Raw genomic sequence first — 23,106 nt, 5'->3', positions numbered from 1 at the left:
ATTCCCTTCTTCTAGTGATCCTGTCTCCCGCCCTGCCCCCCTTTCTCCATCCCCACCTTCCTTTCCCAAACCATCCACGTTCCCCATCTATCCCGCCCACCTCCCCAACACCACCAGCCCCCCTGAAGTCCCACCCAAACTCTTCTCCACGTTTTTAAACTGCTTTGCCATTCCAGTCTCCTCTGCCATAGCCCATGAACCAGTCTCCTCTGCCGTAGCCCTTCCACTACTACCTGTTTCTCAGTTCCCCTCCATCATTGAGCCCCAAACCCCATAACATTAATTACATCACACACAGGCTGGGCTCGTCTTGAGCCATCAGGTGCAGAACAAGACACCTATATTCTGGGGCATTCTAATTCCCCCCCAAACACAATGCACTTGCCCCTTTGATGTTCCAGGCATAAAACATGAGATTTTCTAATTTATACAAAAGAAACCCAATTCAGGCCAAAGTAACCTGCTTTCAAAAACAAGCACATCTTTAATCCAAATAATGGAAGCAACTTCCATAGGCTTCTTCGTCCCCGAGAGCCTGAGTTCTCTTTGCCTGTGTGTAGCACTTCCACCTACACAGAGTGCTGGCAGCTTGGAATGGTCCTGCGTTACATTCCCTTTGCTCAGGAGTAGAGAGATGCCTACAAGAGAGATGCACCAGGCAAGAGAGACTTGGTCTTGCCATTTTTATACTCGACATGTCAACTTTATTTTCAAGTGACACATCTGATCACAGACTTCGCCCAGTTTAGCCTGCCCTTGGCCTGAGAAGCACAGAGCTCACCACACACGCCAAACTTTTATGACGCATTTCTTTTTACAACTGAACAACCCTCCAGTGGCAGAATACCATGAATCTAAGTCCTGTTAGGAGACTGGGACTGGCTAAAATAACTGCTCTGTTATCAAAAAAAGAAGTCAGCAAAGAGAACAGATTTTTGCTGAGATCTCCTTGTCCGGGACTTCCAGGAAGTGCAATTTTCATAAAAATGATAGCACAATTAATGTTATTAGACTCCTGAGTTTTCCTTTGCAGAACATTCGGGATCTAGAAAAGACTGGCTCTGCTTTGCAATAGGACTAGTGAAACTCTGGAAACTGGATTAACAGGAACTGGCCCCTCTCAGAGGGATTCTCTGCATATTTATTTTGCTAAGAGAAATAATCTGAGCTCCAGGTTTTTATCCTGATCTCGAACAGCTGCACAAACTGAAAGTAAAAAGCGCATAGCAACAATGGCATAAGAGCGCAGCAGTTTTCCTGAGGTAAGGAAAAAAAAATCATCACTGGTGTGGATTTCTTGGTTATCTAACAGCATAGGATGCAGTGATGCTGAGAGAGATGCAAAGAGCTGCCTGCAACCCCGTAAAGGGCTGAGATGGAGAACAGGGTCAGCAAACCCTAGAGCCTTTGATTGCTGTTATGAACTGGATTGTTTAAACAGATGTAGTTGGATGTTGGAAAACAAATAATCTACGTGTATTGCTGGGCTGTAAAATCTGGCATTTTGAATAGACGAGGTTTCCAAAATGCATTTGTGTGAATTTAAATGAGGCTGTTTCGCTCCAAAGGAGACTAAAAGTTTGTAATGTATTCCAGTCATGGCTCAAATCCCAAGCGTCTCCACCCATTTTGAAATTCATTGGACAGTCCTGATAGTCATAGGTGGCCAGCTAAGCTTTCAAAACAACTAGGGGTGCTACCATAAAACAAATATTTACTGTTACCACTATTTGAAAGTTCTGAACTTACTTTGGGCATTGCAGATTCAGTATGCTGGCAGAACAAGATCCTGTAATACCATCACAGATGGCAGACACAACATGGCAGTACTCTGTGGAGAAAGGAAATGTAAACCCCCCCCCCAAAATTAGCACCGCTAGCCTCATTTCTGGCTGGAATTCTTTACTCAATCAGATTATTAGTTTTGGTCTAAGCAGGAAAAGAGACGGTGCATTGTATTAAAGACACTGAACTGAATTCTGTTGTGCTCTGGATGCAGATATTCTGGATTTACACCAGTCTAACAGAGGGTAGAATTTGGCCCACTAAATATGTGCACTTTGTTTCCTGTGCACTTCAAGCACTGCAGTCAGCCCTGGAACAAGTGGCTTGATTTTCAAAAGTGCTGAGCGCCTCGGCAGTATTGCCAACCCCAGAGCATTCAGAAATCATGAGACGGGCCTAAAAAAAAAAAAAACCATGTTGTGTTCTTTGTCTTCTGGTTTCTCAGCTTTCAGAGTGGACTCATGTTTTCAAACTCTTCTCTGCAGCGAGAAAGATTATTTGAAATGTACGATTTTAAAAACAGAAGCTGAGATTGGCATGTATTCCTGTGACATCAGGAGCTGCAGCTATAATAAAAATGTCAAATCCACGAGGCATGTAATAAAAATCTAGTGTTGCCAGCTCTCGTCAAGTCACCCGTACGAGCCTAACTTCAGGCAACCATTTTTAGAAGTCCTGGCATAGCGTATTTCACTGCTTTCCCCCTCCCTTCTTGAGGGAACACCGTGCCAGATTTCCAAGAGTACCCAGCAGCCAGCACTCCCACTGAGAATAATAGGAGCTGTTGAGGCACTGAGCACATTTAAAAAAGACCGGTTCATTTAGGTACCTACATGGGAACTCAGCTCTTTTGACAGTCTTACTATCGTGAGACGAAGCACAAAGGTGTGAATGCCCCAAAGGAGTTAGGCATCCGCATCCCAGTTTTGGGCACCAATGCAATGCAAACAACTCCAGCTAAAATCCTATAGGTGCCTAACCTCGCTCAGCTCCTCAGTTTTTGCAGGAAAAGTTCCTTAGGCACTTACGTTTCTGCCTCTGAGCATGTGAACTCAGGGCCGGCTCTAGGTTTTTTGCCACCCCAAGCAAAAAATTTGCCGCCCCAAGGTCCGAGAGTGCAACTGCCCAAACAAACAAAAAAAAAAGGCAGGAAAGCCGCCCGTGGAATTGTGCTGCCCCAAGCGCGTGCTTGCTTTGCTGGTGCCTAGAGCTGGTCCTGTGTGCACTGCTGCCTCCTTGTGGGTGTCTGGGTGCTTAGCTCCCATATAAGCCTCAGAGAGATTCACAAACCAGGGCCACCTACTGGATCAGGTCCCTCAGGCAAGTTCACGGTGATGACAAACCCTTATAACTTTTAACCCCGTGGTTAGGGTACCCACCTGGCAGTCTTACCATGCCACCTCTACTGCTCCACTGTGGCTAGGCGGCGCTGCCTTCAGAGCCGGGTGCCCGGCCAGCAGCCGCTGCTCTCTGCCCTGCCTTCAGAGCTCACCCCATCCCGAATACATTCTGTGCCCCCCCAGTTTGAGAACTGAAAACTGTGGTGCTAGCAGCATGGCAGGGGAGAGCGAGCAGAGCCTGTGGGAGCATGAGCAGCCCGGTGGTGGGAGCCCTTCCTGATTGGGGAAGGGTGGCTATACGGGGTAAGGCAAATTTTGGGGTGACTATAGCCCCGCAAGCCACCCCTAGCACTGCTCCTGTTGGTGTGGGCCCTGAGTCGCTGTAGATTGAATAGGCCCCCATCCAATCTGAACTGGCTGTGTACAACTCCATCAAAGTCCTGGAATGCAAACAAAAGCGTGGGCTGGAGCCATTACGCAGCCTTGTTTGGTGCCGCTGGTGACAACAAAGGCTTCTGATGAGTCGGCACAGTCCATCATCCTGGCCACTGTGGAATAAGTGAATAACAGCAATTATCTTCTTCCCTAGCGAGTCATTGTGTCAAAGGCCTTGATCAGGTAGTTAAAGTCCCCCCACTTGAGTGGAAATTCATAATTCTGTATTCAGTGCTGGGTTTGAATGGTGGGTGGTAAATAAGGTTTAAGGCCACCTATTGAATGACGATAATAGAGTTATTGAATAACTACCTATTCACTGAAGGAGGCCGGGTCCTGTGGAAAAAATAGTATGTGATTACGTAATTAAAGTCTGTTTCATAAAATACATGGAAGTAAGGGGGTTAAATTAAGTTTGCACAAGCAGCCTTAATTCTGGCATTTCCTAACTTTTGAGTGCTTAACTTTGTAATGTGAATATGCTTTTAATGTAGTGGGTTTGGATGTTTTATGTTAATATTAACTGTTGTACACAATGAAAATATTAATGAGGAATTCATTTGAATGTGTTTTGTTAACAAGCAGAAAGGTACAAAAAGTCTAGCGCACTCCAGAGGGAGACCCTTGTAAAGAGATATGGTTGAAGACATTTTGCTTTTGGTCTCATATCTCAAATATAAAATTATTGAACCATTTAAATATGAATCTTAGTCTATGAAATATCCAAGGCTTGATCTTCACTGCAGACTTCTGTTGATAAGGTCTCCCAGCTGAACTCCTGGTGTAATTTGCCTCAAAGAGCTTTGAAACCGTCTAGTTTCCCATTCATCCCAAGGTAGAGATGTATGTCCTCTGGCTCAGTCTGGTACCATGCAGGAGATCCAGCACCCGTACTCCCCGCGCCAATGTGTGCAGCCAATTATACTATGCAAAGGGCATGGAAAACCCTCCCACCTCAGCATAGTTCAGCCCTATGCTGCACAGATGGAGAACATGGTGACAAACTCATTGGGCAACATTTGCTGCTGCTGCAACCCGCTTCCGTGGGGTACCGTTGAGAGGGGGAGTCACAAAGGAGCCAGTCGTAGCTCCAGGATTCTAGGGCCAGTTTGAGGCCAGCCAAGCACAGAGTAGAGCAACCTAGTGGGTGCTTTAATCCTCTCCAGCTGGTGATGTCCACAAGGGGGTCTCTAGGCATTGTCTTGATAGCAAGGATAAGTAATAAGAAATGGTTTCTGATGGGGCGGATAGAGGTATTTCTCACTCTTGTTATTAGTTCTCAGGCTCGTAGATGTTGGGTAAATTGTCAAGCTCTGGTCATTTACACCGGTGTACAGTGAGTGCAAATCAGAATTTTCCGCTCAGTGACATAGGTGTTTTTACAGGTATTTTGCACACAGGTCAATGCCTATGAGGTTCATATCAGTGGAGAATCAGGCTCTGTCTAGTTTGTTAGTGTGCTTAGCTGGCCTGGCTTCTATCTGAAACGTATGTAGTAAAGGTATCAGCTAAGTGCATCTCAATGTTCCACCTGGTACTAATTTTAACTGCACTTTTGTTTACAGCACATAGGTTTCTAATATTTGCCCCTTCACTCTGTGTTTGATGTAGCTAGTGCATCCACCTCCAAGGTATCTTTGGTTCAGAACGCTGGTCTGATGTCTACAGAAGAACACAGTCCTGTCTAGACACTGAACCAAACACTGAGCTTGGAATACAGTCCTTGATGGAGCCTCCTTCTGAGCAGCTGTGGCCATTGAGACAAACAATGCCAGAATGGGAAGGCACGGCAGGAATGACTGAAGCTGCAGGAGGAGCTGGTATCCCCGATAACAGGCCTTGACCACCACTTGGCACTCTGTGTGCCTGGCAGCGCAGCATGATTAGAATTGGGAGGAAGAGACTTTGGGCATCTTTCTTCTGCTTTACGGCCTTCTTTTTTCTTCTTGTTACACTCCAGGTACTGTTAATCCTCAGATTGGGTAGCTGAGGAGTTCTAGTCGGGGAAGGGAGGGAAAAGAGATGTATGTGGTTGCACTCCAACTGGTACACAATTCTGGCAGGACAAAGATGCCATTAAAGGCCCTGAATATTTTCATTAATAAATAACACTTTCAGAAGAATCCGTGTAAATAATTTCTATTAGTTGGGTACTTCACTGAGAGCACAGGGCTAGAGGGGAAAGGTAAATGAATTAATAACTTAATTACAAAACAAGGAGAAAAGACAAAACCCAAGGGCAAAGAATCAATGTGGGTAATAAGGGCTTAGAAAACTTTCAATGACACTAATAATTATGGCATCTTGTATAAAAAATGAAGACAAAAGGCCACAATTCATTTAAAGTCTGATCTTTATACTTTTTTATTATTATTATTATTATTATTTATAGGCATTCATCAATAGCCCTTCTCCTCCAGACAAATGACATTTTGATGCCTGTTTAAAGATGTCTAAAATCATTAATACGTTTGGACTCAGCTACTGACTGCAAACTGGGGCCAGGAAGCCCTGACACAGTTGACAGAGTTGAGAAAGTGTTCTCAGAGCTGGGTGTCTCCCGGAGCATTGCCTCCAATGCATTGACCTTCAAGCATAGTATCATAAAACTCCTAAATCCAGGCTGTTTGGACCTGCAGCCATTCCATAGTAGCCCGGGGCTTGTCATCTCCCATGAGATAGGTGGGGCCACCTGTTAAGTACTGGGACAGTAGACCACCAGGGAAACCTAGGCACTGCCGCGAATGGTGATGGTGACTCTTCCTTCCAAGTCTGTACTGACCCAGTGGCCATTTATGGTGGTAGGAAGCACAGCGTCGGGCCAGCAAAAAAGTCTGATATGAAAGATAAATATGTTCATCTTTTCCCATGATATATAAATAATCTTACCTATTGCAGAGTATATTTAATTAGCGCATCTTTGGGCAGCAGAAAACAGGCCCATTCCTCCTGCAGTATCTTCAGGACAGTTCCTCCTCTTCCCCTGGAGAAAGCTGGGGCTTCATTTCCCCTTTCCCACCCCAAAATTGTTCTTCGTCCTGTATTTTGCTGGTCCTCTTCTCCTGAAGTCTGAGACCCTCCTCTCTGCCCTCCAGGATCTCTCTCAGTCTGCTGTGTGCCCACTTCCTTCCACCCAGAGCAGCTGGGAGGAGAGCAGTGGAACATGGTTCTGCCTCACACCATGCCAGCCGGCACAGCTGAACCAGCATGGCAGTATCTTAATTTGCTGTTGGCTTAGACCAGACTGGCCTTTATTAATAGACAGCAACCATGGCTAATGTAAGTCAGTCTTGGCTCGCAGTCAGACTCCTCTAGGCTGCAATCTCAATAGCTCTCACAAGCTAAGCAGGTTCATTTGGTCTGGCCAGGAGTTGAATTATATAATCATAGATATTAGAGTGTAACCCTCCCCCCTGCCCCCAACTATTAAGCAATCTCATCCTTCGCCCTGTGCACAAAGAACCATTTACAGTGCAACAGAACAAGGGTTTAGTGATCCTACAAAACCCTGGGGCAATTTTGTGTATTCTTGAGCGCCATCTACTTGCCTCTTCTCTTGTAATTTCACCGTTTCCTGACACCTCCCTTTTCTAGAGCACGCCTGTAACAGGCAGGGCTAGTTTTAAAAATGGGCCACCCTCCATTTTGTAAGTCTTTACCAGACAGACAGCAGAAAGTATATTATAAACCACTGGGGCCCCTCACCAGCTTCAAGCTGAATAATTTACTTTGTCTACTTAAATTCCCTTTACAGTTTCAAATGGGTATAGTATTTTTCACTTCCTATACTAAAACAGCCATGAAGTGCTGCTTAATGCTAGTAAACAGCTGCCAACGTTCCCCAAGAGATGGCTGCGTTTCACTGACAAACTTTCCACAAGGAAATTAGCGTTTGCTAGCCAAACGCTGTGTCCCTGGCCATGCAAGTTATGATGTATGTGTTTTTCTCCAAAGGTGGTTCTTGAACTGGGCAAGTCTGAAAGGAAGATAAAAGTCTCCAGTTTACAAGATGGTTCATTAAAACTGGAGGAGCAGCAGAAACATGCATATCAGGTTTTTAATAAACAAGAACTCTACAGCAATACCAGGAGAGTTTTAGATGCGGACAGATACCCTATCCTGCTTTGGTGGTCCCCGCTGACTGGTGAGACTGGGAGGTTAGGTCAGTGTGGACAGGATGTCTGTTTCTTTACTATCAAGAGGACCTACCAGCATAATCACATGACAAAAGCCTTCCTCTTCTATGGTAAGGAATTGAGTCATTTTCAATGTGTGACTATTTCTCTGTTATTCCCCTGCTATTTCTCTGTTATAGATCAAGTACAGAGCAACTGTAAACCTTCACAGCAAAAGTTGTTAAAGTCTCTCTGATGACAAAGTGCACTGGCAAGTATCTCCACTTGCACCTAAAGTGCAGTTCTACTCTGAAAAGTGATCCTGTGAAATGGCGTTGTGGAATTACTTGTGTATTGTCTCTTGCTGACTTCTAGATCAAATGTGCTCGGTTTACATGTAACATGGACATTCTTCTCCCTGCCAGTCCTGAAAACTCAGCCCCAGATCTGAGAGTCAAGCTTGTTTCTTTCCTAGCCTCGCCCATTTGTCTTATGTGATACCACGCCATTCCCTTCCATGCCAAAGGGGTAACGAGTTGACTGTGAGTGGAACTCACTAAACAATTATTGACAATGCCCAAAGAGTAGAATCTAGTTCTCTCTCTGAGCCGTGTTGGCTCTACAGTCAAAAGCAGAAACAACATTTTTGGCACTAATATAAGCAGCTATAACTCAAAATGCATCAGTTAAGAAGCTGCAATTTGTACAGAGTTTCTTTTTAGAGAAAAACTGCATTTTATGCATTTAGTGCAAGGAAGATTTTTTTATTCTCTGACTGTAGGCTGCCGTCAACTAAAATATCTGATATTAGAAGACTATTTCAGGGTTCAGTACCTTGATTCATTAGCTCAGGGGGGCGCTTGTGGTTTTTTGGTTGTTTTTTTAATTTTTTTTGCAAAATGTGAACCACGGGAAACAAATGGCTTGTGATAATCAGTTAGCTTTACTTAACTGCAAACTTCCCACCTCTTCCATTCGGAGAGCTCTAAACTACACCCAATTCCAAAGGATAAGTAGGTCAGTTTAGTCTATTAGGGAGGCTGTGCTGAAGCATGAATGGGAAGAACAAATTAGCAAAGGAATCAAAAACTGACCCATTTTAAATAAAAGGAAACCAAAGCTTACATCACATGTATACTATAAAGTCTGTGATATTTCTGGTCTATGACAGTGCTTCTGTTTGCCACCCCCCAGCTCTAACAGAAATACAAGTGGCTCATTGGACCAAGCTTGGGGAGATGATTAAATATACTTAATTAAATTGGAATTAATATATTAGCAAAAAGACCCTCCAAGTCCTTTTTTTAAATCATGACGACAGTGCACATTTTGAAACCTTTTGCAAAGGCAAATTCAAAAAGGTTTGTTATTAAAATAGCAGGGAATGATCTATCACTGCCAGTCAAGCCAGACTCCAAGCTCGCCTATTATATTAAATGCGGAAAAGAAACCCTATGTTAATGCAAGGTTGTCACATATTTAAACATAGGAAGGTTAAGGAATGCATAAAGCAAGCTCTCATGTTAGCATTAACTTGCCTTTATTGTACATTCTGGATAAGCTTCTCAGAAGGGCAGCCATCTCTTGGAGGGTGCAGTTTACTACGTGAAGTTTACACCTGCCATTGTCTTGTGGGTGGAAATCTGGGTGTTTGTATCTCAAGATCTCAACCTGCGGGCCGCTTGCAGCCCAGTCAGCACAGAGCTGTGGCCCATGTGACATCCTCATGGCCATACAGATGCGGCCCCCAATGGTAAATAGGTTGCGAACCACAGCTCTAGATACCCGCCAGGGAATTGCATCCTCAAAGGAGAAGCGTCCCTGCTCTGCCTTTGAAATTTTTGCCTGTGGATATTCAGAAGATTTCATGCCTTAAAGTGAAAGAAGAAGGTGCTTTTCGGTGGAGTTGCTTTCCTAGCAATACTTGCTTTTGTTTATGGCGAGTCATCTCTCTTTACTCTCCCAGGCATCCTGTGTGGGTGACGTCTCGAAAGAGGCACTGCTGACCTGTCACAGAGGCCTACTCCTCTCCTCAGAGCTCAGGGTTCTGTTCAAAAGGTGGAGAGTTGCCCCAACAGTGGATTTTACTCCTGCCCTTGGGAGGGTTTCCATGCAGTTCCCTTCTAAAAACTGGGATCACCGCGTTTACATTTGCAGGGAGAGCTCCTGCTTCCTGTGGATTTAGGAACCAACTAAGGGTATGTCTCCACTGCAGTCAGAGATGTGATTGAAGCTAGGGTAGCCATTCTGGCTAGCTTGAATGACAAAAATAGCGGCATAGCTGTGGAGGAATGGACCCCAGCGTGGGCTAGTAATGTGACTATGTACGTAGGGTCCCACATGTGCTGAAACCCGCGCTTTGCATTTACATTGCTATTTTTAGCCACACTAGCGCAAGTAAAGCTAGCTCAGGTATCTCTCTTCTAGCTTCAGTCACACCCCGGATTGCAGTGGAGACAAACCCTCAGAAGGTTCTGCCAGGAGCCAAGGTGCCGGCTGCTAGAAGTGAACCTCTTGGCGGGGGTAGCGTCCCCACTACCAAAGCTGCAGACGTGAGAATTCTAAGGGTACGTCTACACGGCAGTTATGGAGTGGGATTGCAGCTGATGTGGACATGCCCAGACTAGCTTTAATCCAGCTGGCTTAAGCTCTGGAGCTGAGAAGCCAGGCAGTGCATGCTCAGTAGAGGCTAGGCGTGCAGCTTCACTGCTCTGGTACCTGAGCTAGCTAGATGGAATCTACCTCGGGTATGTCTACACGAGCTGAAACGGCACCCGGTGACTGCAATGTAGACATACCTTAAGAGCCAGGGGAGTTCTGCCCTGTCTGCCCCTGGGGGATGAGACCCTGTGTGCAAGGTGCCTTCAAAGGAGCAGAGCCTTTTCATATCCCCCATTCCCCTCTGCACTTTGCCACGTATTACGGGTTTCCTAATTAATACTTTGGAGACTATAATTATGAGCATTTTCCATCTTGTTCCACCTTCTTCATCTCATCAGAATCTTATTAATTCCTCTTTGTCCCACAGTGGCAGGTACTATTATCATCTCTTTAATCCTTAAAAGTTCTTTGTCTACCAGCTTGACCAAGATTAAGTGTGTGCTATTGGAATCAGTCATTTCAGGGCTTTTACCTCGAGTACAGGCTTCCCTTTGCCTAATTCTCCTCTTCTCAGTTAGTCAGTTTTACACTCCCATTTCCACTCCCTCATCTCACTCTGCTTTCTCACATCCTCCTTATAGTCCCGTTTTTCTTGACACCTCCTCAAAGAGGAAGTGTACATGTAAAAGCCAGCGAAGTCACGGTTACTCAGAAGTCTATGGTATTTCACTGTCCTCTACTCTTTAGCTCTTCCTAATACCACTTGAAAGCATGTTTTAAAAATAAAATAGCCCTCATGAGCTACTGTTCTAATAATTCACCTCCACCGCTAGCAGCTCACATCGCAATAACACAGCGAAAACAGAAACAATGAGGATCATTTTCCTATGTGCAGGATGATGCCTCATCGTGGGAACATATGGTCACCACACAGAATCACATGTAAAAAGAAAAGGATACAGAAGGCTTTAGCTCCCCCAAATGCCATCCATTGTCATTTATGGCTCTTGCACTGTTGGTATTAGGATTTTATACTGCCCCCCATCACTGTAGGAGCTGGTTCGATTGAAGGGAATGTCATTCTTATGATGGGAAGTCTTTTTCAAAGAATCAGGTCTTGCTGCGTTTCCTAAAGATGGTCAGACTTTGGCTTCACCTGATGACCTCTGGACGTTGTTTCATAGATTCATAGATTCTAGGACTGGAAGGGACCTCGAGAGGTCATCGAGTCCAGTCCCCTGCCCGCATGGCAGGACCAAATACCGTCTAGACCATCCCTGATAGACATTTATCTAACCTACTCTTAAATATCTCCAGAGATGGAGATTCCACAACCTCCCTAGGCAATTTATTCCAGTGCTTAACCACCCTGACAGTTAGGAACTTTTTCCTAATGTCCAACCTAGACCTCCCTTGCTGCAGTTTAAACCCATTGCTTCTGGTTCTATCCTTAGAGGCTAAGGTGAACAAGTTTTCTCCCTCCTCCTTATGACACCCTTTTAAATACCTGAAAACTGCTATCATGTCCCCTCTCAGTCTTCTCTTTTCCAAACTAAACAAACCCAATTCTTTCAGCCTTCCTTCATAGGTCATGTTCTCAAGACCTTTAATCATTCTTGTTGCTCTTCTCTGGACCCTTTCCAATTTCTCCACATCTTTTTTAAAATGCGGTGCCCAGAACTGGACACAATACTCCAGCTGAGGCCTAACCAGAGCAGAGTAGAGCGGAAGAATGACTTCTCGTGTCTTGCTCACAACACACCTGTTAATACATCCCAGAATCATGTTTGCTTTTTTTGCAACAGCATCACAATGTTGACTCATATTTAGCTTGTGGTCCACTATAACCCCTAGATCCCTTTTTGCTGTACTCCTTCCTAGACAGTCTCTTCCCATTCTGTATGTGTGAAACTGATTGTTCCTTCCTAAGTGGAGCACTTTGCATTTGTCTTTGTTAAACTTCATCCTGTTTACCTCAGCCCATTTCTCCAATTTGTCCAGATCATTTTGAATTATGACCCTGTCCTCCAAAGCAGTTGCAATCCCTCCCAGTTTGGTATCATCCGCAAACTTAATAAGCGTACTTTCTATGCCAATATCTAAGTCGTTGATGAAGATATTGAACAGAGCCGGTCCCAGAACAGACCCCTGCGGTACCCCACTCGTTATGCCTTTCCAGCAGGATTGGGAACCATTAATAACAACTCTCTGAGTATGGTTATCCAGCCAGTTATGCACCCACCTTATAGTAGCCCCATCTAAATTGTATTTGCCTAGTTTATCGATAAGAATATCATGCGAGACTGTATCAAATGCCTTACTAAAGTCTAGGTATACCACATCCACAGCTTCACCCTTATCCACAAGGCTCGTTATCCTATCAAAGAAAGCTATCAGATTGGTTTGACATGATTTGTTCTTCACAAATCCATGCTGGCTGTTCCCTATCACCTTACCACCTTCCAAGTGTTTGCAGATGATTTCCTTAATTACTTGCTCCATTATCTTCCCTGGCACAGAAGTTAAACTAACTGGTCTGTAGTTTCCTGGGTTGTTTTTATTTCCCTTTTTATAGATGGGCACTATATTTGCCCTTTTCCAGTCTTCTGGAATCTCTCCCGTCTCCCATGATTTTCCAAAGATAATAGCTAGAGGCTCAGATACCTCCTCTATTAGCTCCTTGAGTATTCTAGGATGCATTTCATCAGGCCCTGGTGACTTGCAGGCATCTAACTTTTCTAAGTGATTTTTAACTTGTTCTTTTTGTATTTTATCTGCTAAACCTACCCCCTTCCCATTAGCATTCACTATGTTAGGCATTCCTTCAGACTTCTCGGTGAAGACCGAAACAAAGAAGTCATTAAGCATCTCCGCCATTTCCAAGTTTCCTGTTACTGTTTCTCCCTCTTCACTAAGCAGTGGGCCTACCCTGTCTTTGGTCTTCCTCTTGCTTCTAATATATTGATAAAAAGTCTTCTTGTTTCCCTTTACTCCCGTAGCTAGTTTGAGCTCATTTTGTGCCTTTGCCTTTCTAATCTTGCCCCTGCATTCCTGTGTTGTTTGCCTATATTCATCCTTTGTAATCTGTCCCAGTTTCCACTTTTTATATGACTCCTTTTTATTTTTTAGATCATGCAAGATCTCGTGGTTAAGCCAAGGTGGTCTTTTGCCACATTTTCTATCTTTCCTAATCAGCGGAATAGCTTGCTTTTGGGCTCTTAATAGTGTCCCTTTGAAAAACTGCCAACTCTCCTCAGTTGTTTTTCCCCTCAGTCTTGATTCCCATGGGACCTTACCTATCAGCTCTCTGAGCTTACCAAAATCTGCCTTCCTGAAATCCATTGTCTCTATTTTGCTGTTCTCCCTTCTACCCTTCCTTAGAATTGCAAACTCTATGATTTCATGATCACTTTCACCCAGGCTGCCTTCTACTTTCAAATTCTCAACGAGTTCCTCCCTATTTGTTAAAATCAAGTCTAGAACAGCTTCCCCCCAGTAGCTTTTTCAACCTTCTGAAATAAAAAGTTGTCTCCAATGCAGTCCAAGAATTTGTTGGATAGTCTGTGCCCCGCTGTGTTATTTTCCCAACATATATCCGGATAGTTGAAGTCCCCCATCACCACCAAATCTTGGGCTTTGGATGATTTTGTTAGTTGCTTAAAAAAAGCCTCATCCACCTCTTCCACCTGGTTAGGTGGCCTGTAGTAGACTCCTAGCATGACATCTCCCTTGTTTTTTACCCCTTTTAGCCTAACCCAGAGATTCTCAACACTTCCGTCTCCTATGTCCATCTCCACCTCAGTCCAAGTGTGTACATTTTTAATATAGAAGGCAACACCTCCTCCCTTTTTCCCCTGTCTATCCTTCCTGAGCAAGCTGTACCCATCCACACCAACATTCCAATCATGTGTATTATCCCACCAAGTTTCAGTGATGCCAACAATGTCATAGTTGTATTTATTTATTAGCACTTCCAGTTCTTCCTGCTTATTGCCCATACTTCTCGCATTTGTATATAGGCATCTAAGATACTGGTTTGATCTTTCCTCCCAGTTTTGTCCTGACCCTCCTTTCTCTCTGACAATATAGCCCACACTCCCTCTCGTTTCCGACCCATCTCCCCAGTCTCCATGTTCCCCACTTACCTGTGGGCTTTGCTCACCTGTCCCCGTCGAACCTAGTTTAAAGCCCTCCTCACTAGGTTAGCCAGTCTGTGTCCAAATAGGGTCTTTCCTCTCCTCGAAAGGTGAACGCCATCTCTGCCTAGCAGTCCTTCCTCGAATAGCATCCCGTGGTCTAGGAAGCCAAAGCCCTCCTGGCGACACCATCTTCGCAGCCAGGCTTTCACCTCCATGATGCATCTGTCTCTGCCCGGGCCCCTACCTTTGACAGGAAGAATTGAAGAGAATACCACCTGCGCTCCAAACTCCTTCACCCGTACTCCCAGAGCCCTGTAGTCACTCTTGATCCGCTCAGTGTCACACCGCGCAGTATCATTTGTGCCCACATGGATGAGTAGCATGGGGTAGTAGTCAGAGGGCTGGATAATCCTCGACAATGCCTCCGTAACGTCTCGGATACGGGCTCCCGGCAGGCAGCATACCTCCCGAGATGAAAGTCAGGGCGACAGATGGGCGCCTCCGTCCCCCTCAGCAGAGAGTCTCCGACCACCACTACCCTACGTTTCCTATTCCCAGTGGTGGCAGCAGACCTCCCAGCCTTAGGGGTACGAGGCTTCTCCTCCTTTACTGTAGGGAGTGATTCCTTCTTTCCTGTATCAAGAAGAGTATAACGGTTACCTATTACCACGGCAGGAGGGTTTGGAGCAGGGGTGGAGCACTGCCTGCTGCCAGAAGTAACCAGCTGCCAGTGTCCACCCTGAGCCATCTCCTCCTCCACCAGTGGTGTATCAGCAGTCCTGTGTACTGGGACAGCTACCTCAGCTGTCTCCACATGGACACTGTCGAGGAATTGCTCGTGGATTCGGATGCTCCTCAACCTAGCCACCTCCTCCTGTAGCTCTCCCACCTGCTGCCTGAGAGATTCCACCAGCAGGCACCTCTCACATTGGATGGTCCCCCCAGCCTGGATATCAGTAAGTGGAAATTGCAAGTTACAGTCTCTGCAAAACCACACCAGGATCTGGGTAGAAGCATCCATGCTCAGGCACTCTGTCTGGCTACAGGCACTGGTGGAGGAGACAGAAGCAGTGCTGGCACAGGTGTTGCGGGTCTTCCTAACCATCGTAAGCCTCCCTCTGTCAAACTCCTGTCTGCAGCCCCCTGTCCGCTGAAAGGGTTGTTTAAGCAAGAAGTTTTGAATGTAGTTGGTTATAGGTATTAAGGGGAATAAAGAGAAAACAGATAGAACCGGCAAGGGACCCTCGCCCCCTTCCTGCTCCCCTTCCAAACTCCCTTGCAAAACTCCCTGTTAGCAGCCCCTGTTCGCAAAAGCTTCATGGCCAGATCCTCTCGATCGAGAATAATGATTAAAATATAATCTCCAAACTGCTAGCACTTAAACTACAATCAAATATTATATACCGTAGTCCCCAACCAATAAGGAGTTGTCCTAATATAATTTTTTTAAGCACTTTGCAGTTAATCCTAAAACACAAATCACAGATTAATCAAATGAACTTCACACAAGAAGTCTTGGAGCGAGAGTGTCTGATTTATCACCATGCTCTGGCTGCTTTGGATCATTCTAGTGATGCAAAGCAGCCAAAAACCCAGTTGAAGGGGACAGTTGAAAGGCCAAGTTTATGGCTACTTTGCATTGCTGGAGTGGTCTGAGTGAGTCTGTCCCAAATTTCCATTTGTCTGGATTAATTCTCTTATCTGTTATAACTCCTTGATATTTGGTTACTAAAGCTTTTTGGAATAATGTCTTACTTTTTCTTTCAGAGTAGCAGCCGTGTGAGTCTGTATCCGCAAAAGAACAGGAGTACTTATGGCACCTTAGAGACTAAATAAATTTGTTAGTCTCTAAGGTGCCACAAGTACTCCTGTTCTTTCTACTTTTTCTTATCCTTGGGGGTTGGGGAAAGTACAGTTACTTTAAAGGTAAATGGACACAAGCTCCAATAAGCATGTGTAATTATTGTAATTACTGTGTACCCCAAACATTAGGGGTGCCACTAGCATGCCTGGTGTACCACATTTTGCAGGCAACCACAGTAGGTGCTTCAGCAGGTAGGCCTTGTAGGCGCTAGCCCTGGTGGGACCCAATAGCCAATCAGACACATGGCTAAGGAAAGGTTTTTACTAGGGCTGGCAGGAAAGGAGAAATGTTGCCGATACCCTAGATATAGAGGCTTAGATACAGTTCAAAGTGAGCAATTGTGGTTCTTGTTTGGGCCCCTGTGGACAGTCCAATTGAGAGGCAGGGCGCTTCAGGCCTAGTGCCTGGGGTGCCCTCTCCAGTCCAGTCTGTACTCAAGCAGATAAGCATCTGCAGGCGTCCAAGCCAGGCTCAGTTAGTGTCCCTCATTGCACTGGCTCCCTGCCCAGCTGCTGCTGCTCCTCCAAAAGCCCCACAGAGACCAGCACCCAGCTATGATGTCCAGCAGTCACAGCCTGTCCATTTGTGGCCCTGTCAACAGTTCCCAAGGCGTCTCTTCAGCTTCCTGCTGCTAAGTGGCTCCCATTTCTGAGTCCCAAACGGGGCCCTGCCACATCCTCGTTCAGGACCATACCTGGCCAGGGGAAGGGGATGTACAGTGAGGAGGAGGCGGATAGGAGTTGAAGTCCCCAGCTTTGTAGATCCACCACACATGATTCACCTTAATGGTAACTCATATGCTCCAAGGCCTATAATCTGAGAACTTGGTTATACAAGACCATGTGGTACAGATACCCACATCCTCACACTAGTGTTTATTGTTGTGCTGTAATTGTTGGTTTCATAATTAGGACTATTGTATCTGGAATTTTATTTTGACTCTGTGGCCCATCGTTCCAGAGAAGAAAGCAATCCTGTTATTTCTAAGTGTCTTACAACAATTAAAGATAATAACAAGTCCACTAAAATGCAAAATTAACACAACCCTTTTCAGCCTATCTGTAATCTAAAACACTGCTATTCCATTACAGAGTTTACTGGAAATATTAAGAGGCCAGTTGTGCCACCTTTACTTATGGTGAGTAGTACCTTACTACAGGACTAGTCATTTTGCAGTCAACAGAACCTTACTACACATACAATCATATTCATTGTGAGTAACAGTGGCACAGCTAGGCCCAAAGTAAATTACAAGGGCCTTTTACAGTGATTTTAATTTTTTTTTCCTAGTTCAATATATTAAGGATATGGCTAGTAACATTATTTGTGTTTGTCTAGGTACTGACTTTAATATAGATAGCTTACCCCTCCCTCGTAAACGCCATCACGACTGGGCCCTTTTCCATGAAGAGTCGCCCAAAAACAACTACAAGCTCTTCCACAAACCAACCATCACCTTGTTCAACCATACAGCTACCTTCAGTCGCCACTCCCATCTGCCACTGACTACTCAGTATCTGGAGGGCATAGAGGTCATAAAGTCTCTGAGATACATGGTTCCGTTGCAAAAGAAGAATAGCTTGAGAAAAGGACTTGCACCGCTTGTGTATGTGCAGTCCGATTGCGACCCTCCTTCAGACCGGGACAGCTACGTGCGTGAGCTGATGAGCTACATCCAGGTGGACGCCTATGGTGAATGCTTGCATAACAGAGACCTTCCCCAACACCTCAAAAACCCAGCCTCCATGGACGACGGTAACTTCTATAGAATACTTGCTCAGTACAAATTCATTCTTGCTTTTGAAAACGCAGTTTGCGAGGATTACATCACTGAAAAGCTCTGGAGGCCCCTCAAGTTGGGCGTGGTACCAGTGTACTATGGGTCCCCCAGCATTATAGACTGGCTTCCTAGCAATAAGAGTGCAATCCTTGTAACAAGATTTTCACATCCCAGGGAGCTGGCGCACTACATCAAGGCACTGGATACAAACGATCAAGAGTACGAGGCCTACCTAGAATGGAAAGTGAAAGGGGCCATCTCCAATCAACGACTGCTTGCTGCTATCCAAGAACGCAAATGGGGAGTCCAGGATATCACACAGGACAATTATATTGATGTGTTTGAGTGCATGGTGTGTAATAGGGTGTGGGAAAACATCAGAAGGCAGGAAAAGGTACTCAACTCTCATTGGGTTTGGGGTTGTTTTCTTTGAAGTATAGCTAGCTTTGGCAAACAGAATCTGACTGATCTTCCAGCAGGGCTAAAACTCCGGTGCCAGGCTGACATACACAGACTGATATACACTTTATTAGAGAACACTGCCTCATAAGTTCATCAGTTACAAACATGAGGGGCCACTTGTTAGGGTCAGAGAGTAGTTCTGTCTCCTGGGCCTCGCTCCTGGGATTACTAGTTGTGGTGGATTTTTCTGATAGGGACACAGCACACCTGGAATTAAACTGAAACCACAAACTCATTTAATGTCTGCCTCAATCATCACGAGTAAAGATGGGCAGTCACCTTTTCAAAAGTGGCCACTGATTGTAGATTCCACAGCAGTTTAGGTGTCCAATTTCAAGCACCAAGAATGGAGGTGCCCAAAATCTATTTTGATTTTTTTCCCCTGTGTCATTTATCAATATGGATTGAATTATTTTTACATCTGTTTATTCAAATCAGGAACTTTGCTTACATTTACATTATCACACAATCTGGCTTGTAATACTGTATCTCCTCTGCTGTTTTCTACTGCGGCAGTCTGAACTGTAGCGCTTTCTCATCAGCCAGCAAGGGGAAACAGAAAACTCTTAGGAAGATGAACTGTACTCCTATGGAAAATGGGACTAAGAATACTCATGTTGTTTTCAGCTACTTGTCTGTTGATCCTTAGTTAAATGGGAATAAAAATTTTGCCATGCAAGTTATTGAGCATTCAGCTTATCTAGGATTGTCAGTTCTATGGAGCCTTTAACCTACTCTGCAAATTTCTGGTCAGACAATCTCTTTTTTGCTTAACCATGCAAGTGTAGGAAGCAGGTGTAGGAGAGAGTAACTATAGAACTGAAAGCTGAGATTCTCCTAGTTCCCACATTGCTACGTCTCCCTAACCAAGGAGGCTTCCAGGACCAAAAGGCCCGCTGAGTTCACCAGTGCCTGCTTCATAGCTCCTATCACACAATGCATATATATATTGAAATGATAACAATTAATTGCTAAACTCTTAAAGTCAGACTCTTAGCTGGTATAAATCAGCGCAGCTCTGTCGAAGTCAAGAGAACATCATCAATTTCTGGCTATTATTCTGTGATCCTGATCCATTGAAATCAGTGGGAGCTTTGCGAATGACTGCAATGAGCATAGGATCAGACCCCAGAACCGGGATTAGAATATGGTGCTGAAATGACTCAGTGGATTGGTAGCTACAGGGAACCCTTCGCAGTTAGGTTGTCAGTTCAGTGTAGCCCAATTCTGTCTCATCTGGAAGCTTTTACCATCGGATTCCTTTTTTTGGTGGCCTATATGAAAACTAATTTGGTTTCAGTCCCGTTCCCAGTGAAGAGATGTCTCCCTTCCGAAAATCAGCGCCATACAGCCACTCTGATGGATACGAGAGAGACAACGTGGTAATATCTTCTATTGGACCAACGTCTGTTGGTGGAAGAGACAAGCATTTGAGCTGACACAGTGTCCTGAAGAAAAGCTCTAGGAAGCTTGAAAGCATCTCTCTTCCACCAACAGAAGCTGGTCCAATAAAAGGACCAACCGGCTTGTCTCTCATATATCCCAACACGGCTACATCACTGCAAACACCTCATGTGGATGGGCAGGGAGACCAACCTACTCTTTCACTCTCCAGGGCATCGTTAAGGTACATCCTGTAGGGCAGGGTAGGGAAGTTTTCGGTTTCACTGCATGTGCTATGCCCATTCTATCAAAGCAGTCAGGCAGGATACAGTCCAGAGCATGAACTTCACAAAGGGGTGTTCCTACGGTGCAAGGAACAGTGAAATATTCTTTCACTGAGAAAGAGAATTCGGGAGCGGGTAGAATACTTTCTACTAATCAGTGCAGCTATCCATGACCTGGAGTCTAATTAAACCCTTCCTGTGTTTCTCCTCCATTGCCAGGGATTGTCACCCAGGAGATGGAACGCACAGGTTAACCACCTGAGTTGCCCGAAACCTGAGGCTTTCTTGTTCTCCTCTCCAAACATACGCTGGACATCTCTGCAAGAGATGTGGATACCAAGCTTTGAACAATCCAAGAAAGAAGCCCAAGCACTGAGACAGCTGGTGGAAAGGAATATGAACTTTACAGCTCAGGAATTTTGGACACTTGTATTCAAAGAAGAAACACGATAGGCTATCACACAGAGTGAGCTCCCCAAAGGAGTCAGCTATGTAATATTCTTTTGCACGATGCCTTAACATTTGTAGGTCAGTAAGTACAGGAAGGAGTTACATTGTCCTGTAAGATAGAATGTCATAGGTACAGTACTCAGTAAGTACTGATAAACTACAGAATGAGTCTTTTAAAAACTGTATTTTTATACTAATTGTCATTAGCTTGGACATTTGAGCATTAAGACCCCTACTCAGGAAGGTGCTTAATGCACATGCCTGATTTTAAGCATATGAGTCATCCCAGTGAAGCTAATGGAACCACAGTCACTTGCTTAGTATCAGGCCCTTCCTTGCAGACCTAGCAGAACCAGGCCCTTCGCCTTCTCTGATCCAAGCTCCCACATCGCTGGGTTGACACTCACAGGCTATGGAATAGTTTATACAATCACATAGGTGTGACCTCTGTGGCAGAGGGCCTTTGAGGCAGGTGTAGCGATCAGGTCTGCTGCTCAGTATGTCTATTTATCATCAGTCCTCTTGGCATTCACAGTTTGAGTTTGGACTTGGCAAGCTAAAATGTCCTGAGGCTGAGTAGGAATGTAAAATGCATCAGTATTTAGCACTGGGAAACTCCATCTGCTACTGCCCGGGGACAGAAAGAATGAAAAATGCTGGGTAAGGTTTAACCACCATCTCCTGTTTAAAACATAGAACCGTATGAATTTTTGCCCTCCAGGGGGGTCACTCCAGACTAATTAATTCGGTTTATTCTGTGGTAATCTATTTTCATTCACTTAGACAATAATAGCCACACAAAGATGAAAGGATGCGATTGGGTGAAGCAGGGATTAAATGAAGGGCCTGATCCTGCTACAAAGCCTTACCTATGTCGACACTAGACATGCTACAGTGGCACAGCTGCAACAGAGCTGTCACAGAGCCGAAGTGCCTAGCCCCCGATAGGAGCAAACCCATGAAGCATATCGGATATCAATAGGTATGTCTACACTGCAAAAATAAGCCCCCCAAACCAAACCAAATCAAAACTGTGCAACGAGTCTCAGAGCCTGAGTCAACTGCGGGACTTGTGCTACGGGGCTCAAAATAGCAGACGAGGCGTTCCCACTCAGTCTGGAGCCCGGACTCTGAGACCAGCCCAAGTGGGAACGTCTACACTACTATTTTTAGCCCTGTTGCATGAGCCCAAGTCAGTTGACTCAGGCTCAGACTGGCTGCCTTGTTTTTGGTTTGCCGTGTAGACGTACCCTTACATGCAATCTTCAAAAAATTGCCCGTTTTACCTTTTAACATAACACCAACCAGGGCCGGCTTTAGGAAGGGCAGGGCCCAATTCGAACATTTTTGGCGGGGCCCCGGCAGGGATGACTAACAAAAAAAAAATGTAAAAAAAAGCCTTTCATTTCTTCCATGTATTATTTACTTTCCATAACTATATAAATAATAAAATTATATATTATGTACATTGCATCATATATGCTGTTGATCGGTTATTAATGAGCTCCGTTTCACGTGTGTGGGTCCCCGCCACTCCCTGGGGGTGTGCTAGGGTGACCAGATGTCCTGATTTTATAGGGACAGTCCCGATTTTTGGGTCTTTTTCTTATAGGATCCTATTATCCCCCACCCCCTGTCCCGAATTTTTCACACTTGCTGTCTGGTCACCCTAGTGGTGTGCACATTTGTGGGTCCCAGCTGCTCCCTGCCCCCCTCATTGAAGCAGGTGTGCAGGGTTACTGCCCTGGGAACTGCAGGGCACCAGTGGACATGGGGCTGGCTGCAGGCAGGGCAGGGGCTCACTGGAAGTAGGGTCTGGCTGCAGGCAGGGCAAGGGGTGCGGGGCTGGCTGGAGACAGGGGTGTGTGGGGCTGGCTGTCTTTGGGCAGGGCCGCAGGGGGGTGCGGCAGGGGTTGCCTGGAGACAGGGCAGAGGGTGCGGCAGAGGCTGGCTGGGGGCAGGGGGTGCAGGGCTGGCTGCAGGCAGGGCAGAGGGGCGGGCAGAACAGGGGGGAGCGGGCTGGAGGTAGGGCAGGGGTGCAGGAGGGGCTGGTTGCGGACGGGGGGGCAGGGCTGGCTGGAGATGGGGCTGGCTGCGGGCAGGGCAGGGGGTGCGGGGCTGGTGCGGGGACGGGGTGCAGCAGAGGCAGGTTTAAATAGCCCCCGAGTCCCCCGCTATCCCAGGGCTCTGGGGGCTATTTAAAGGGCCCAGGGCTCCCCTGCTTCTACCGCCCCGGCCCTTTAAATAGCCGCGGGAGCCCTGGGGAAGCAGCGGGGCTCCAGTGGCTATTTAAAGGGCCGGGGCGGTAGAGGCAGCGGGAGCCCCGGACTTTTTAAATAGCCCCCAGAACCCCGCAGCCCTACCCCAGGGCTCCAGCAGTGGGGGTCTGGTAGCAATTTAAAGGGCCTGGGGCTCCGGCCCCTGCTGGGAGCCCTAGGTCCTTTAAATTGCCCCCTGGGGAAGCTGGG

General features: G+C 45.8%; 1 protein-coding gene across 1 annotated transcript; it reads left to right on the top strand.

Annotated features, from left to right (window-relative positions):
• Positions 1-986: 986 nt before the first annotated feature.
• Positions 987-22,116, top strand: FUT10 (fucosyltransferase 10). The gene is made up of 5 exons (XM_054032706.1): positions 987-1,262; positions 5,172-5,520; positions 7,515-7,806; positions 17,618-18,453; positions 20,408-22,116. Exons 2-5 carry the CDS (start codon positions 5,440-5,442, stop codon positions 20,639-20,641), a joined length of 1,443 nt encoding a protein of 480 aa, XP_053888681.1. The 5' UTR covers positions 987-1,262; positions 5,172-5,439; the 3' UTR covers positions 20,642-22,116.
• Positions 22,117-23,106: the final 990 nt, after the last annotated feature.

Source organism: Malaclemys terrapin, chromosome 6 (genome assembly GCF_027887155.1).
Source record: "Malaclemys terrapin pileata isolate rMalTer1 chromosome 6, rMalTer1.hap1, whole genome shotgun sequence".
NCBI lineage: Eukaryota > Metazoa > Chordata > Testudines > Emydidae > Malaclemys > Malaclemys terrapin.
This window is presented reverse-complemented; position numbering and strand designations above follow the sequence as displayed.